We start from the raw sequence: 18,726 nt of genomic DNA, 5'->3' as shown, positions 1-18,726 counted from the left end.
ATTTTTGAAAAACAAACAGTAAAAAACAACTGCCATATCAACAAAAACAATATAATTTTGCCGATGTAGCAGCTGTCTTTGTTTTCAAAAACAAAACCAACCATGTTGTCCACCACCCCCAAAATCTTAACAGCCATTTAGGCTCATTTTGGAAAGAGTATAAATGCATACAAAATATAAGGTTTTGCATTCTACATATTTGCATTTGTACTCCTTCCAAACTGAGCCTTAAGTTGATCAAGTGCTTAGAACAATTTATATTCCCAACCCAACATGAGAAACTGTCCCAGATCTTCCAGAGATAGGACTTAGGAGCATGAAATGATCTTGTATGACCACATCCAAGTTTTCTGAATCTGGGTGAGTGGCTCACCAACTCTAGTTCCATACAACTTCAAGTGATCTGGAGTCTGGACACTGCTGTGTAAGACTGGAGAGAGAGAGAGAGAGAGACCTTAGAAAACCGTTATAAGAAATCGCCCAATCTAAAATCCACTCAAGAGTACAGGTTGAATGCACAGGCCCAGTTGAATAGGATCACATGCGGGGGTCATCATGGGCCGGGCTGTGTTTGAATGCGGTATAATGGCAATGTCCTGACTATCTTCATAGGTTCACCAGTCAATGAACCGGGCTGGCCCATCATAGGGACATTGGAATTCAAAGGGGCATTTTAACTTTTAAGAGCAAAAAGGAGACAAGTCTTTAAAGTAAGGAATGCTAAATGCAGCCTAAGATCTAACGTTACATATTTTAGTATAATATAATATAATATATTGCATATGTATACATACCAGGCTTGGTCTACTAGGCCTTGAGATTTTGAAGCCCAGATTTGGACCCTCCATCGTATGTGTGGGCCTAGTACAGGGGTGTGGGCTGGCTGCCCCGATAAAGACCTACGCCTTGAATTATAAGCCCAGATCTGTGATTCTAAATCAGATGGTTGAATCTGGGTCCAATTTATGATACCCAATAACGATTGCGTCAGTACCAAATCTATCCCGAACTAGAATTTGGATAATATATTGGGTTTTATATAACATTCAACATTCACTAGTATGAAATTCATCATATTAGGTTGTATTTGGATGAGCTTTAGGATTTCAGAATTTGTACTTTTTTTTTTAAAGCCCCAATTTTAGGTTTTGGGGGCTTAAAAATATTTTGACTTTAAATTGTTATGTTTTTAAAAGAAATTCTTACAAAACACTCAAAAGTCAGAACACTTTTGGTTCGTTTTTAATTTTCCACAGCCCAAAGCTCAAAAGGAAAATTTCATCCAAACAGAGGTCCTAATGAGTTGGAACTGATTAATAGTGGTGTTGGTTTTGGACCTATTACCCCCACACCCTATAGGATGTGGGTGAATACTAGGTCTGTATAGCTTCTTATCGCCAAGTAAAATTTCCTTAAAGCTACCCTTCATTTGAAAGAGATTAAAAAAAAAAAGAAAAAGAAATGGAACTGTCTTACTACATGATGATTACTATATTTTCTTTAGCAGTTCTCCATGGGACAAGCACATTACAAGAACCAATTTTGCAAACACAAGATGACCATGGAAGTTTTGGTTTCTCTGGAAACAGCTTCCCAGCTTTTGTTTCTGAATTTGTCTAAGTTTTGATTGACCCCATCAAACCCAGAAAACTCCATTCATAACCTACATTCCTTTACTTGCCCAACAGATGCATATTAGAGTTGTTAGGATATCAATTCAATAAAGTGTACTTGGGTGCATTATATTATCTCAACTAGATTAGGATTTATATTAGTAGTTTAGATTGGGATCTTATCTTGATCAGATATGGTTAGGATATCTCTTCATTTATATCTTTTAAATCTGTTTTGTAACCACTATTGAAGTAGTGCAATCTCTCTATTTTCTAAGCTCTAAGAAGAGTCACAATATTTGACCAGAACTAGCTGATTGTGTTAGCATCTTCTGATTGGAACAGACAACAAAAAAATACTTTTTTTATGGCTTCATATAAAGAAGCCATTATCTTTATTAGTTTTTTCTTCTGGAAGAACGATCCAACAATCATCCAATTATCTTTCTTTTGTTATTGTCTGTTATTGGGTGCCTTGTGATTAAGGGACTTAAAGCTGACAACACAGTATCTGCAATACACTATTGCAAATTGTGTAGTGGGATGAGATTCAGCTTTTCATCTTTCTCCAGAAGATGGATGCACCTCCGTATTTGTTAGAATCATGAATTGTCTCATTCACTAGCTTAGGAGCAAAATACTGGCTCTTATTCTAAAACCCTTGGATTGAAATCTCTTGATAATCATGAGGATTTGATAAGATGGACTGAGGAAGCTCTAGAGCAATAATATTGTAGCTACTCCTGTGGACAAGATGATTCGGATACAGATTGGCTTTATTTATATATTCTAACTGTGAAGTTCGATGTACCCATGAAAATTCCACAGCTCAAAGTCTCCAAGTCAACATTTTTTAGTATTAGGAAATCAATCTACATTCTCCCCCTCAGCTATTTTGGCCCTTTGTTTTACTACATTGAGAGAATTGTAGTAAGAGAATGTGTTCTATAGACTATACTTGATAGAGTTGACACTATGGGGGCTATACTATAAAGAGAGAGAGAGAGAGAGAGAGAGAGAGTGAGTCAGTCTTAACTAAGTTAAACAGAAACTATGGTCTCTTTTGCTTGTCTGCTGCACAAAAGGAGAGGCTAAAATAAAGAGATAAATAAAACATTAAAATAAAATAAAAAAATCAAGTTTCATATACATCAATAGATGATCTGCAACATTCTTCTACCACCAAAGTAACAAAATAGGTTATGATGTAACTCTACTTGCGTGCTTGGACTCAGCTCTGGTGACATAATAATGTGCAAATTTACTAGTGGTTGAGGTTGTGGTTGTGGCTTTGCAAGAACGAACTTAATTGTCTGCCAATTCTCAACTTTACTTTAGTCTCAAAACTTCTATTGGGTTTCTGCTACCATGTCCAGACTTCAGCCCTACTTTTTAATGATTAATGGCATCTTCGTATATAGAATAAAGAAAACGAGATCAACAAACACTTGGAATTCACTAGCTAATACTGATTGCAATCTTCTGCCTTTTTCTGTGGATGCATTCAGGCTTTGAAATTGGCAAATTAAAAACAACACACTTAAACGGCCGGGTGGGAGGGGAATTAGGTAAAGTTTATGCAACTCTTGGGTTTCCTTCGCTCCACAGACATGGTGGGACTCCTCAAAAAACCTTGTCCTATGCTTTCTTTTCACGGGTCTCAGTACGTACTACTGTCTGGACTCTGGAGGGGAGCACCTTCGTTCTTTTTCTTTTTTTATCAAGAAAACAGAAAGAAAGAGAATGTTATTGGCGTTTGCAGAATCATTTCTTGCTGCATTGCCTCAATATTATTAAACTAATTATTTATTGTGTGGAGGACAGGACAATATTATATATTAATATATACATAGAAGAAAAAATCTCTTGTCCTTCACAGTTCCAACTCTCTACCAAATGGGCTTATATATTGGTGTAAGTAATTGTGAATATTTGGTAATTCTCTCTCTCTCTCTTTATGCGTATAATCCATGGAAGACTTGGACGCTTTGTATAGTGGGTTCCACCTGGCCTACGAATTGGTGGTTTTCAACAGTTTAAGGCACGTACCTGGTAAGATTGTCGGTTTTAGCTAGAAGGATGAATGGATGATCCATCAAAATGTTTAGGTAGAGTAGTATTTATTGGTGACGTATACGCTTTACACGTGGCATATGGAGTGCTGATTTGGATTGTCCAAATGTTTGTGAATAATTAATGGATGCATGCTTTCAACTCTCATCTGGGTTCAATGCATGCTTTCAACTCTCATCTGGGTTCAGATTGTTTAATTGGTATGCAAAACTGCAAGCCACCAAGCCCCAGCAGCCTGGCCTGGTTAGGCCTACCCAACTCACAACTCACAAGCAGTGCCAACGCCATGGGTATACAGGGATGCTGCACCCAACAGTGATGATACACCATGCCCCAGTATAACGAGTAGAATTGTAGAAGATTCGAGATATTCACCATAAAAGAACTCTTTTATGCAACAGAAACATCTAACTATAATGGGTTCATATAAAGTGGATATTTGCTTTGATTGTGTTAAATCATATAATTAGTATCATAGATGTATTTACGCTAATACAATATAAAGTGGATATTGAGGGGTAGCTCGGCTGACATATTAGCTGGTTTGTTCCTGTTCCCTCAAAGATCGGGATTCCAGTCCCATTACCCTCTTATGGAGGCTTATATAAAGTGGATACTTGCCTTGATTTCTATCCCTGTAATAAAAGTTAAATCCAAATACCATGTCATATGTGTCAATAATAAATTGCACATGTGCATAGTAGATGCTTTTACTCAATACTTTACTAGTACAAAGTCGTTGTTGTACTTCAAAGAAGTTAGAACGAGACGTCGGATCAACCGGATCCCTCAAAGTATTAGTTTCCTCCTTGTAAGAGCACTGATGTAATGGAAGAAAAAGAAAAATCCCTAGTGGCCCTTACTTTTCCATCAAAGTTGAAGCCCCAAATCAGAGGGTAGGAAATGGGAAAACTTTCATTAACTTTAGAAAAGCCTTTTGTTGAGTTAATTCTGTGAAGGGTCATTAGATAATCTCTTAAATAATTCTCTTCAATATAATGAACATGAAGAGTAAACGGCCATTTGGGTAGAATCCATATTTTCTCTGATTTTGTTCCTGAAGATAGAGAATTGCATGGCTTGAAAAGGGAAACCCCAACTTGTGTTAATGATTGCTACCAAAAAAAAAAACTTTTAAGTAGTAGAAGGCACTTACATATGAAGTAATTAAAAATCAAGTCAAACAAGTGTAGAAGATCTCTTCAGATACCATGATCCTTTCTTTTTTTTTTCTTTGTTTAGGAAAGATTCCACTCCATAAAATTACCAAATAGGTAATGATGCAGTAGGCAAACAGTGTTTTCATATTATTTTTTATAGTACAAATAGTGAGTGGCAGTTGATAAAATATTCCCAACTTGTCTTTCAAATGCATTGGATTAGGAAATCACAAACTAATATTACTTAACAAGGTGGAGACAGCAGGTACAATGATATCATTAAGTAATCCAAAGCAAGTAGGGAAATTAAGATACACCTATCTGAAAAGGAATTTTTATTTATACTAATATTATTATATAAATATATAACTTTTTTAATAATCAGAAGGACTAAGGAAAGAAGTCTCAGACAGATCTTCTGCCCTCCTTGGATGGGTTATATATATTATATTGTATTGGGTTATTTCAATCACCATCTGTCTGTTGGTTTATATTATAAAAGCTTATTTTGATGGGAAAACAATATCCTTTCCTGCTCCCTAATTATTCTATCTCAGTATTAATTAATGATCATGGAAGTAAGCCAAGGTCATTGGCTTACATAAAGAGAAATAAAAGAAACGTCAAAATGTAACTTATTTGGTTGCATTGTCTCACACTCATTTCACAAGATTAAAAATGGAGGGGTGGATGGATAAGGTGATGAGGCTTTAATTAGCCTACTTTATTAATTAGTAGATGTTATAGTCAGCCATGAGCCATTATGCCACCATTTTAGAATGCTAAATTCACGGGTGGGCCCTAGCTAGATCCCAAGCTGCACCAATATTTCAATGAAAAATTTTCAAATCGAGATTCCATAGCTAGACCATTTTAGCCTAAGAGCTTTCAAACAAAAAGGGGACTGGGGATTTCTCTAACTACTGGTCAAAATCAAGCATTTCACGGTTTTCACCCGAAGGTCCAACGACTGTGCATTCACTAATATCATTGTTTAGATTTCACATTTCACAAGGTATATTATATTTGACATTAAAGACTTTAACAACATTAAAAGATGTTTGGCTGTGATTTATCGTTTCATCACTAAGTTTACATTTTTTGATTGATGCACCAATAAGTACTTTCACCTTAAATTAATTGGTTTGGATAGTAGTAGTAGTAGTTGGTGGTTTATGACAGTTTGGATTAAAGAAAGAAAGAGACGATAGGAATTTTGTGAAAGTTCAATAAGTTAATAGAATCATAGATGAGAATTCATCACTTGCTTACGACTTTGTCGCATAATGATCTAGAAACTTGGACAACTAGAAAATTACTAATAAGTTAGTCGGACTGTTTTAACAATTTTCTTATGTCAGTCCTGCAAATATTGACGTATTATTACAACATTTCCTATTAAAGTGGTGTTGGTTGATCAGCCTAGATCCCAGAAGTGTTTTCTTCCCCCCCCCCCCCCCTTTCTAAGTCATTCAGCTACCCACTTCCAATCTATTGGTGGATCTTCTCTTCTTCCAACAACTCTCTCACTTCCAAGTTATTGGTGGATCTTCTCCTCCAACATCTCTCTCTCTCTCTCTCTCTGTTCAGGGTATAAAACCTTTGAAATGCTCATCAATTGGGAAACCCAACTATTTGATTGGTCATCTCTTGTTTGATTAAAAGATACTCCCAAATCTAAATAAGGAAAGCACTCAAAGCACATAGTCTGATACTCATGATTCACCAATGAAGATAAATCACAACTTCACAAGGTCCCCACCTGCAACATTTAGTGGCCATCTATGGTAACCCGTATAGGATAAACTACTGATACACATACGCAGAGAGAGAGAGAGAGAGAGAGAATACGGTAGGTTGTAATTCGTTTAGTTACAAAAAGCCAAGATGGGAAAATATCCAACAGAAACTATGTCCATCCAATAAACTGCTTCCTTGGTTTGCGTTCTTACTCAACTCCACCCCACACACCATCATATATATCATCAGTAACTGACTAATTATTAATGCAGACCTCTCTTTCTCTCTACTGTATATATGTATGCGTGTATGTGTTTGGAGTTTGCGTTTTGAGGGTGTGTGTGTCGGTGGTTGGTCTTTGAAGTTGAATTCTGTCTGAGCGGAAATGGGCAGAAAATGTTCACATTGCGGAAACATGGGTCACAATTCAAGAACTTGCACCAATTACAGAGCAAGTGCCGTTGGTAGTGGTCTGAAACTCTTCGGTGTGCAACTTGACTTGTCTTCATCTTCTTCCCTTGCCTTGAAGAAAAGTTTTAGCATGGATTGCTTGCCATCGACTTCATCAGCATCATCTTCTTCTTCTTCTTCCTTGTCGTCTTCGTCTCGGGTTGTCGCAGATGAGAATTCAGATAAAATCTCCAATGGGTATCTGTCTGATGGTCTCATTGGTAGAACCCAAGAGAGAAAGAAGGGTGAGCACATTTTTGTTCTTCTTCTTTTCTCCTTCGTTCCTTTAATATCGATCTGTCATTATTATATAATTCTATCTAGGCGCTGTTTCACATTTTTGTTCAGTTAAAGTAGTTTTGGTTCTGGTAGAAGGATCCTTTACTGTTTCTTCTCTATATTTTTGCTTTCCATCCCCCAATTATGAGTTGATTTTCCTGCCTGAAAATTTTCCCTCCAAGTTTTTTTCTGTTTCTTTCCTGGTCATGCTTTAATTTTGGGCTTCATTCGTCTTTTCCCACAGGATTTCCTGTAAATTGTAAATGGGACTAGTGAATTTCTCGCTATTCAGTTTTTCTCTCATAACAGCCTTTTGGTGATGGTGTTGCTGGTGTGATGATGGTTTCTTAGCCAAGTTTTTAGAATTCGTCAAGAACTATAATTATTGCTCATGGATCCTCAGTAATAGTTGAGGATTCCCTTTTTTATTTTTACAGGCTTTTCTCATTGTATTTAAGTTCTTACTCAGAATCTCTCATCTTTATGACGTACTGTTCGAATTTAATTAGCTAGCTTCTGCTAACATTAGTAATCAAAGTTTTCTTTAAATTATCGATTTTTTTCCCTTCCTTAGTTGTTCGTTATTTTGGGTGAGATGAGATGTGATATGAGTGTTTATAGTTGTATGTGGATGGTTAGGAGTCCCATGGACAGAGGAAGAGCACAGGACATTTCTAGCTGGGCTCGAGAAGCTTGGAAAGGGTGACTGGAGAGGAATCTCTAGGAACTTCGTGACTACAAGAACTCCAACCCAGGTGGCCAGCCACGCCCAGAAGTACTTCCTCCGGCAGGCAAACCTCAATAAGAAGAAGCGTCGTTCCAGCCTTTTTGACATGGTCTATATATCCACCATTCCCCCACTCCTCTTCATTCTTACCATTCAATCCAATCCTCTGTCATAAATTAATGATGAAACAGACAGCTTAATTGCTCTGTCTCTCTTCTGCTTCTTCCTTTGGCAGGTCGGAAGCAGCAACGTAACGGATCAACACGTTAACTCTACCAGTTTTAAGTCCAGGGATCCATCGGTTGCATGTGGACTGTTGCCCGTTCTATCACCAGCTCTGAACATTGCAACTGCTTCTTACAGTGAAGTTCATCACCAGGACGCCACGCTGCCTCTGCTAGACCTTAATGCGTTAGAACAACGTACAGAAGTCGGTTGTGAAGACACCAATTTCTCCAAGTTACCTTCATGCTTTCATCTAACGCCAGTTGGTCCAAATGAATCGCTTGATTCCGAGCCTAGAGCTGCCACTGTAACGAACGCCGGTGTTCAAAATGCTTCACCCGATCTAGAGCTCACACTTGCTGTCCAAAGTCCAATGGATCAAAGTAAATCATCTCCAGCTCCAATCCTAATTGGACCCATTAGTGTGGTCTAGCGACTACCCTACCCGGAGTGGAGCCATATATCGTCATTGCCACTGTTAACCCCCCTTTTTTTTCTGAATTCAGACGGAGGAAGACTGGAAGAGATGATGATCAACTGGGTCCTAACACATTTTAGTGTCATTGCACTCAGAAGTGAGAAGGCGTAACTGTTTGTACTATGAGAATGCTCCAAAAGAAAATAGTTTTCTTGTCTGAATGAACAGAAATGTCTATGACACCATTAATGGAGGTAGCTTTTATCTTATCAAACAAATATGGGTATGGTATAATCTTGTTTGCATACCATAAGAACCAGGATTAATAATGATCTCTATCTCATTCACCTTATGGTTCTGGCCTTTGAGAGTTGAAGATACCACCTTGGTTATTGCTACAGTATCCTTCACCTTCTGACCTAATTAGTTTTCCTGCCCCAGAAAGAATAAACCCCCGATCAGTATGAGGTTGGCCATGTCTCAATAATGAGCTTGTTTTGATATCGTAGTTTCTTGAAGCCATATGCATGTCATTTATTCTTCCGGAGGTGATCCTCTGATCCTCTCTTTTTCTTGCTATCTTCATCGGCATTCTGTACCCTCCTACGAGTATGCCCTTTCTTCTGGCCATTTTCCTTCTAGCCATTAAGATTGGGTTTTTCTGCATTTTTGGGTCCAATTTAGCATTTGTTACTTATGAAAGGTGGCATCCTTCCGCTACAAATTAAAGAAACCAGCAGCAGAAGAGACGTACATGGATGGCAAAAGGGTTGGTTACAAACTGTAATTTGGCCCATTTCTCAATCTACTTGCAGAGTCGTCTCTTGATTATTTGGTGAGGAGGTAACCCAACAAATTAAGCTCAAGAAATGCTCCATCTTGGCTTAACAATACCCGTGGACTTGACCAAACCACCCAACTCACGGAAAGGAACCTGAAAAGAGAAATATATATTGATAAATGCACGTCTACCTCAATTTTGAATGATTCTATGTTCCTTTTTTTTTTATATTTAATACAACAAACTACAACTTGCCAACTTGGTTCAAGTGATAACATGGCTGTGTATGTACCATGCTAACAGATTGAACCACGGGTGGAGCCCATTTGAGGCATGAAACCAACCTCAACCTCAGAGTAAAACATTTATAGAACATATACCTAGGACATGCGAAAATTGGGGAAATGGGAAAGCTCATAAGCTTGTAAAAGTGGCTTAGAACCTTTTTTTTCCCTTCTAATTACTTTTGGGTTTAATTGCAGAAGCAAAAAATAAATAAATAAGTGAACAATTAATAACCAAACATTCAATGTGTCATTACAAGGCAAAAACAATGTTTCATTGGCCTTTAATAGGAAGACCTAGTGAAGTCTACTCTCTATATGAATTTAAATGATAAAATGAAAATGAAAAGTGAGAGAAAGACACTCACACATCACTCTGATCCAACATTTGTAACAAATATCATGTGGATAAGGAGAGAGAAAGAAGAAATTATGTCCACAAGTTGTCAAAGAGAATACACCATAACATTTTGGGCCCTTTCTGCCCAGTATTGTCACTCTGTTCCTTTTTTCTTTTACTTGCTTAGGAAAGCATTGAAGTTCAGGAGAGGGGGACCTCTTGTTAATTGGATTTCTTGGTGGGCACAAAACTTTTTTGTTTTTTTGGTGATGGGGAATCATAAAGTCCACATACTCTTTTTCCTCTTCCACTTGATTTTGATTTTTGACTATTGGGTTTAATTTGTAACTAACTTTAAAAACCAATGAAGGGTAAGAAGCATCTTTGTGCAGATTTGAAGTGATTAATTAAAGATCCTTCTTTATGTAAGACTAAAAACAAAAACAAATAAAGCATCAAAATTCCAAAGTAACTCACAGAGGAAAAAATAACTTGTTTCTCCGATGTATCTATCTTATTCACTCTCTCTCTCATGGGTTGATGGGTTCATGGGCACCAATTTGTCACATTCAATTATCACTTTTAAAAAATAGCGACGTGTGAACTACCAAGCATGTCTTCTTTATTACCCGTACCTGTCGGCTGTCACTGAGGTGTCAAATTTCACATATACCATTATCCTTTCTTATCGAATCCTCCCATTATTCCAAATTTTCATATTCACATGTTTCATTAGGATTAAATTTTGAAACCAAGCATGGAAAGACGATCACATCCACAACCAGACAAGATGGGGCGGCCTTGGTTGGTTCTACTGCTACATTGTACAAGTTGGAGCCAATGAATTTAACCGAAAGAAAGGGCGACCCCTCGGATTTGTTCAGAAGTCATCTCTGCTTCAGTGCTTGACATATCCAAGTGGTTTTTTCTTTTTTTTTTTTTATTTATGGATCGTTTAGTTGCCGAGAAGGGATGGGATGAAAAAGGAATTTTTTTTTTTATCAATTAGGGTGTCTGTGTTTGTTTGCCAAGACCTATTATCCCATAGAATTTGCCTTTCAGTGTTTGACTGATGTAAAAATTTTGCAGTCTTTGATTTAAGTGAAAATGATATCCAATTCCTATTTACAGGATGACATGGCCTAATATTGTTTGTGTCTTGCCATGTGACAAGCTGACATGGATGTATTAAAAACATGTGTATTTTTAATATAGCATACCCGTACTATCAAAAGTAACTCCCAAGATCATTTCAAAGCAAGCAAATACCTATGGCATCATTTAAGTACATATAAAACTGTCATAACCACCAAACTTACTATCAAAACAAAAGCAACTATTGATTGTGAATGGGGTTCTTTCAACGCCTCCACCTCCATGCCAGAATCCTCTACGTAGGTCCTAGAGGTGTTACCAATTGTAGGTTGTTTGGGTGGTAGATGCATACTACTTTGGTATCGCTGCAGTTGATATACGACCTATTCATATGTGATGTACGAACAAAACAATGCTCCATTAAATTTGTGTACTTGGGCATTGCACTCTACCCATGTGAAATAAATTCCTGGTTGGTGCCCTTTGAACACAACATAAGATTTTGCCATTTTAGACCTATAACCACGTAAGCTCATATTCCATCAAACCCTATATTATTAACCTGTAATTGAATGATTGATAATCATTCAATCAAATAGTCGAGCAACCTATTTAAGTTCATAAACTCAAGTAATAAACCTCTTTAATGTCATCAATTCAACGAAATCAATTATCTACATGGGAACCTCTAAATCCCTTTATTGAGTTAAAACCTATCAATCAAAGAGTCGGAATATACATTCATCTTAAGTTGGAAACCCTTGTACAAATTCATCAACCCAATTATGCCAAATCAACATTCCCATGGGATCTTGTGAATCCCATATATTGAGTGAAGACCTGTATTTAACAAATAGATTAACACATTCAAACTAAATATTCAACCATCAGTATCTTCATTTAATCATCCACTTGAGTAATGTTCAAGTCTTCCACAAAAAAAGGATTGTTTCTATCGACTGGTCAAGACAAAGCTAGTTAAGACATGTTTGAATCATATGTCAATCTAAATAATGTTCAAGTTTTCCAAAACATAAATATGTAGCCAAGAAACAACCCATAAAGCATAACAAAAAAAGTGGGGTGTTAGTAAACCATATTCATTAGTGTCTCCAAAAAAGGAGTATTACCAAAGTAACTTCAATTAAGTGGGTCCAACTTCAAATCTAATCACGCCTTCCTCAATTCCAGAGCCAAGGCATAAAATGCTATTGCCCGATTTTCAAACTTAGTCAGATAATCGACGGCCCTTATGAGGAAGGAGGGGTTGTAATCCCCTAAGCTCATCACATCATCATAAATCTTTTCCTTCTTCAGCAACCCGATTCCCTTCTCAACTGCATAAGCCAATGACTTAATGCTAGATACAATCTCATGTACTTGTTCAGCAACTGCAGCTGCATACGACTTTCTCTTCCCAAGGCCCCTTCACTCAGCTGAGCTGCCCTCCTCAGGTGGCCTAGCCTGAAGAATTGAGTCACCAACATTGTCTCCTTCAACCTCATAAAATACAAGCTCCTGCATTGTCGGCATGCTAGTGGTTTCATTCATTGATGCTGCCTCATGCCTGCTTAGTTCCCTAGCAATGAATGCACCAGTGCTAGTTACTTGATCATTTCCACATACTATAGCCAATTGGTCATAGTTGTGGATGGATTTTCCCCTAAATTGCTTTGCTTCTGGGTGTCCCTATTCAGTTGTAATGGATCAATTGCTACAAGTTTATCTTGTGTATTGTAATATTTAGGATGAATATCATATTGAAGTTTACCTAGATGTATTCATTCCACATATGGGGCTCTGCATCGGTGGTTTTAGTCATGTCATTCCAGGAAAAACCACAAGAATTGATGATGTTCGTTATCGTGGAGAAATTCTTCTTTATTGTCTTCATTCGATTCCTAATGTGGTTCTGTGTGCACTCCACTTCATATTTCAGACTTATGGCTCTTGCAACTGTAGTATATGCCAGAGCCTTAAAGCTCTTGTCAACCTTGTGTCCAAGGGTGACTTGCTCCACCAGAGTTTCAATCAGTGTGTTATCCATCTCACTTGTCCAGCTCATGTTCACCTCATTAGATCTACTATCGGTTTCGTTGGACTGAGTATCCATATCTAACTCTAACCAAGCAACAATAAGTCAAAGTTACACAGTGAACATAATAAAATTCATACATCTAGCATGCCACCCCAATTAATTCATATCAGTATTTCAACCAGTATCAACCAAATTTACACCAAGTTTCACCATTCCAATCATCCATAATAATAAAACACACACACACACACATGGTACAACTAAAAACAATAATGTCCAACACAAGATAGTTGTGTTCTTAACATAAACCAGTCAAAGGAAAGATAATAAAAAATGCTAATAGTTACATAAGAAGTACATGTACATTGTGAAGTCAAACAGAGAAATACATGTGAAGATTAATCAAAGAAATTTAACGTTGATGCCTGGACCGAGCCAACTGATAGTCTGCCCACATTTGATTTGCTATCTCCTTTCTAAGACGGTGTCCTCTGACAGACTAATTTCTACTAATGTGTTGAGATGGTTGAGATACTTGAGTATCATCAACCACATCATCTACCACTTCCCCGTCATCTGCATCAATCTCTGCACCTTCAGCAACATCGTGGTCGTATTCAGACATGATTCAGTCATATAGATCCACACCCATGACATGATTATGTAATATGCAACATGCAGAGACAATCTTGATTTGTGTTTTGAATGGGTAATGCTACTCAAAAACCAATAGTGGAAACCGCTTCTTGAGAACCCCATAAATTCGCTCAACTACATTTCGCAGTGAAGCATGACGGAGGTTGAATAACTCTTTAGGGTTCTCAGGTTGATGTGCACCCCATTCCTTCAAATGGTATCTTGTGCTCCGATACGGTGTTAAGAAGTCAGACTTTAGAGCAAACTTAGCATCTACCAAGTAATATTTACCTATTTTAACATACGAGAAAATGGTTAGATACCAAATTCCACATTTACACCTGATATGACCTATATGGATATGTATTAGCACCTTGTGGGACATGTAGTTTGTGTTCCCTTTCCATTGCACTACTTAACATGTGGGAGTCCGATGTAGCACACTCCTAACCAGGTAATACGTAGGTGAAAATCAAGTTGAAAGAACATGCAGCAAGGATATTTTGTGTTGGGAGGACTTATGACCGTGAAATCTAGCTACATCTGCTAGCGGAACCTTCACAGGTATGTGTGTCCCGTCAATTGCCCCAACACAATCATGCCAAGCAAAGCATATTGATTGTACTATGTGATTCACTGCCTAAATCAATATAGATAATTGACATATGTAATATTGACACTTTCCTTACTTGAAAATATGGCCAAAAGTCATGTCGGTTTCTAATCTCTGGTGATGTGTCAGGACTACTTGGTTGGATCAGGAATCTATCTTCTAAACTCAAAGCTGCATCTAAGTTGAAGTGGCGGTTAACAGTCTCTCCAGGTCTACTGAAATGAAATCTCATTGTCCTATTCCTAACATTATGTGCTAAAATGTGTAGGAATCTAGCAACTTGTTCTTCTACACTAGTTCTCAATGCATCATGGAGTCGTCCGGTCTCCCGTAGAATTTTACACAACCTGTAGAAGGATTCCTTCCCCATTCTTATCTAGTTGTAACAATCAACCCATCGTCCCTCATACAATCGAACCAATAGATCTTGTCTTTGTAAGTCTCGATTGACAGAAGGTTCCCTATCAACATAGTCCAACCATTCTCGTACAAGGGTCAATGCAACTGCAACTCCACTAGTTGCAGCTCCAGCAATTGCAATCAACATCTCATTGTCCATCTGTGTTTATATAGAATAATTTATCTAGCCTTGCTTTGTATTTATGTTTTAAATGAGAGAGCAGTTTAATCAAACGGGGGAAATTAACAATAATCAACTATCACAGAGTGTATTTGAGAAAATAGCAGTAACAAATATAATTTGAAGATTCAGTGGGTACTATGGCCCATCTAGCCTACTCTCTCTCTCTCTCACACACACACCACTTTATGTAGTACTCAAATATTTAGGTGCTACTTGTTGATGGCTGAAATGGCTTAAAAGAAAAACATTTTTCTGGTCATGGATTGACCAGGACCAAGCTGCTCAGAACTTCAGGTGGGTGAATTTGGTTCGGCTTGAACCAGAACCTAGCTTGACTATTGTGAAAGGATGAAAGCCTATGGTCTTATATTGGTTTTCCTAAATCTAGGTTGGCAATTTCTGTAAACATTCTTTACTTCTTATAAATTAACTTGCTTTCTTTTATATTTAGTTTGTTTGTATATTTGTTTTTGATAATAAATGTGATCTATAAGCAATAGTTCCATTTAAATTATCACACTATGGAAAGGAATGATAAATCTACTTTGGTTGATCAATTTCAGCATTAAACGGAACAACATCAATGTGTGCATATGAGACAAAAAGTGCAAATTTCATTTTACTTGTTATTGCAGGTTCAGCAGGTTCAGCATACTTACGCAATCTGTAGACTCTTTTTTCTACCTTGCTTGTTGCATGCAATGCAGAAAATAATTTGTGGAATATATGTGAAGCACGGAGAATGAAAAAAAAAAGAAAATTACAAAAATAGATAGAACAGAGAAAAAAATAAATAGAAACAAACCCTTTGCAACTTGGGTAGAAGGAAATTTGTAAATTTAGACTGAAAGAAGGCCTGATCAGGGCTGGTCCAACAAACAAATATATAAGAGTTTATAAGAAAAAGGGGTTGAAATTCAAGGGTTCAAATGAGGCAGTGGAGAAGAAGGGTGCTGAGTCTAAAATTTCAGTAGGGGCGGTGAAGCACTGAACATGGAAAAGCATGCGACTTCACAGATCCAAAATACATAGCCATCCATCGATCAACAATATATAGAAAAATGAAAGAGAGAATGTGTTACCTCAAGCCAAAATACAATATTTTGTTGTTTCAGATAACCTGAAGCAAAAAAAAAAAAAAAAAAAAATCAACAAAAAACAATAGATCTGAAATCAATAGAACAAAAAAATGGTTTGAGATGACCTGAAGCAAAAAATAAAAAATATCAACAAAAAAATAGTAGATCTGAGATCAATAGAACAAAAAGAACGACCTGAAGAAAATAAAAATAAAAAATATCAAAAAACAACAGTAGATCTGAGATCAATAGAACAAAAAAATGGTTTGAACATCATATCTGGGTTCGTGTTAATGTCCGGTGAACGAACAAATGCCAGATCTGAGTTCATATTCATGTTGATGTGCAGATCTGGAACAAATAAATGCCATATCTGAGCTATGGCGAATGAACTAGCAATGAGCAAGGAACTGGCAAACTCAAATACCAAAAGCTAGATAGACGACCAAGTATAGACGGAAATGGCGATAAGATTTGGAGGGGAACCCATCCAATGGAACAAGTCAAAAATGGTATAGAAATGAATTGAAATGACGAGAGAATGCCAGATCGAAACTTACCTTATGACGAAAATGCCGGAGACGGTGCCGGAGATGTTATCGTTGGCCGGCTAGAAGGAAGGAGACGAAGTCTGGTGGGTCCCTCTCGACAATATTTTTTCGCGTTTTGCCTTTCTCAGCGGGGTCTCCCCATCATTATTTTTCTAGTTTCTGTCGGGAAGAGGACATAATTAACTTAACCAAACTCCATTATTGTGATTTTCTTGGCTATTCCACTCCAAATAAGTGATAACTAATTTTAAATCTTAGTTGGGTGGGTCACTGACTCACTTCTACAGCAGTACATTGTGAAAGAGTCCGTTTCTTCTGTAACCATCAATTAATCCACAGAAGCTGAAGCCAATCCTTACCAAGCAAAAGTTTCACGTAAGGACAAGGTAGACACTACCAGGTTCAGGTAGCTGTTGATTCCTCAACATGCTTTCATGGAAAGGCGGGGTTAAATCAAGATGCTCGTTTATCGGGATGGGGCCTTCGGAGTTTGGACGTGGCTCTTCAGGAGTGTAGGTGGGGGAGGTGCCACCATGGCATCATTAGAGATGATAGTGATGGTCATTTGCTGGAGTTTGGCGGCTTCCGTCAGGCAACACCCGTCCCAACAGCCTTGAATTGGGAATGTTTCCCTACTAGAGATACTTTATTTAAGGTCGAAAGAGGCTGTTAGGATGGTATGAGCATGGATTTGCCCTGAGCAAAGCCGATCTCCCTTCTATCCTATGATTCATAAGTGCATCATAGAAGACAAAATGAGAGTGCCATGGATCGAGCAAAATGGGTAAATTAACTCCTCTTTATTTTATGTTTTTGATAAGTGAAAGGCTAGAGAGATTCAGGGAGAGACTTTTGTTCAATGGGTTTGTAAATTTCAATCTTATTGTTGACATTGATTAATAAAATTTTAAGGTTTCACCCCTCTACCTGGAATAAATTTTGGGCTAAAAAATAGATACTTGTTTAATTGGCTAAGGGTAGGATCAGAAGTCAGATCTAAATGTGGATGGCTGTATCATCTTAAACAAAATGTCTCTTCTATCACTTCATTTCTTCCTCATTTTCTAATTTGTAAGTTGGGCAAATCCAGAAATAATTGAGTTTTGTTCTTTATTTTATTTATTTCTGGTAACTGGTAAAGAGGGTTTAGAAGGAAATTTTCAAATCTCACCATTAATTTGTCTAGTAAAAGACAAATATTAGGAAGCATGGACCCCGTAGTCGTATGAACAGAGATAAAAGGATCAAGTGACCATATTATTATCATCATTGACTCAAAAACCATCTACTTACTTACTGCCTGGTCTCTGTCTGAGACTGTTCTCATTTAACACTGTTTTGTATCTTTCCCAAAGATAAAGCCATAAAGGTCTGGTGTTCACATTTGAAAATTCAAACACGAACTAATAAAAAAAGAGAAGAAGAAGAAGAAGAGAGAAAAAATTCATTAATCTATAATTAACATGTGAGGGGCTCAATTTTGGCATGGTAGGATGTGCCTGTGAGGTCAGTGTGAGGAGTAGATCCGGTCTCCCAGTTTTGTCGATTTGAATATGTTCTCAGAATCTCCAAACCCAACTTTTGTTTCCAGTAGTTGAATTCAAGGTTCTTGTAGATTCCTTGGTTGAAAACATTTTCTTCTTTTTTCTTTATTTCTCCTGAAGTGGATGGAGGAAGCGAAGTGGGTCAGAAGTTGTTGCAGCCCCACCAAGCGAAGTAGGTCAGAAGTTTTCCAGGGCCTTCAAAGGGATTGTTTGGTACTGTGGCTCAATGAAATGTGGAGTGTTTGAATCCACATTGTAGCAATCATACCACACCCTCTGAATGCATTTTATATTGTTCTGTGGATAGTAACAATGTTTTTGTCAAACAAATATTTTTTTATAAGATATATTGGTATTTATAGTAAGACCTTAGAAAAATAACTGCATCTACTATGGTGCAAATTGGTCCACGTAGAGGATAAATTGTAAGATGACCCAATTTAATCCAAACTGAACTACATCTTAAACAATTGCTTTTTTTTTTCATTGTGACATGA

General features: G+C 37.3%; 1 protein-coding gene and 1 long non-coding RNA gene across 7 annotated transcripts; one reads left to right on the top strand and one right to left on the bottom strand.

The window, feature by feature from the left end:
• The first annotated feature begins 6,673 nt into the window (after positions 1–6,673).
• LOC148846982 (transcription factor MYBS3-like) lies at positions 6,674–8,963 on the top strand. Of its 2 annotated transcripts, none has more exons than XM_088950478.1 (3): positions 6,674–7,281; positions 7,955–8,151; positions 8,278–8,963. In XM_088950478.1, the coding sequence occupies exons 1-3, from the start codon at positions 6,972–6,974 to the stop codon at positions 8,698–8,700; spliced, it is 930 nt and encodes a 309-aa protein (XP_088806604.1). In that variant the 5' UTR covers positions 6,674–6,971; the 3' UTR covers positions 8,701–8,963. The 2 variants fall into 2 exon arrangements, with proteins under 2 accessions (XP_088806604.1, XP_088806603.1); XM_088950477.1 differs by having other exon boundaries at positions 6,843–7,281; positions 7,937–8,151.
• A 2,892-nt stretch (positions 8,964–11,855) lies between these two features.
• Positions 11,856–17,616, bottom strand: LOC148846981 (uncharacterized). 5 transcript variants are annotated; one of them, XR_016100898.1, is made up of 4 exons: positions 16,695–17,616; positions 16,138–16,175; positions 12,957–13,306; positions 11,856–12,874 (listed from the first exon to the last, which is right to left on the bottom strand). It is a non-coding gene; the product is annotated as an uncharacterized LOC148846981 (long non-coding RNA). The 5 variants fall into 5 exon arrangements; XR_016100899.1 differs by having other exon boundaries at positions 11,856–13,306; positions 16,695–16,844; positions 16,965–17,616; XR_016100897.1 differs by having other exon boundaries at positions 11,856–13,306.
• Between the last annotated feature and the right edge of the window lie 1,110 nt (positions 17,617–18,726).

This window comes from Nelumbo lutea, chromosome 6 (assembly GCF_056320005.1).
Source record: "Nelumbo lutea isolate HS-2025 chromosome 6, American lotus-T2T, whole genome shotgun sequence".
NCBI lineage: Eukaryota > Viridiplantae > Streptophyta > Magnoliopsida > Proteales > Nelumbonaceae > Nelumbo > Nelumbo lutea.
Note: the sequence above shows the minus strand (reverse complement) of the source record. Positions and strands in the feature narration are given on the sequence as shown.

What these genes read in the sequence shown, in the direction of transcription:
- LOC148846982 (XM_088950477.1), top strand. Translation starts at nt 6,972, where the DNA reads ATGGGCAGAAAATGTTCACATTGCGGAAACATGGGTCACAATTCAAGA. An exon ending in AACCCAAGAGAGAAAGAAGG is followed by an intron (nt 7,282 to 7,936) that starts GTGAGCACATTT and finishes GAGTGTTTATAG; the next exon opens with TTGTATGTGGATGGTTAGGA. An exon ending in GTTCCAGCCTTTTTGACATG is followed by an intron (nt 8,152 to 8,277) that starts GTCTATATATCC and finishes TTCCTTTGGCAG; the next exon opens with GTCGGAAGCAGCAACGTAAC.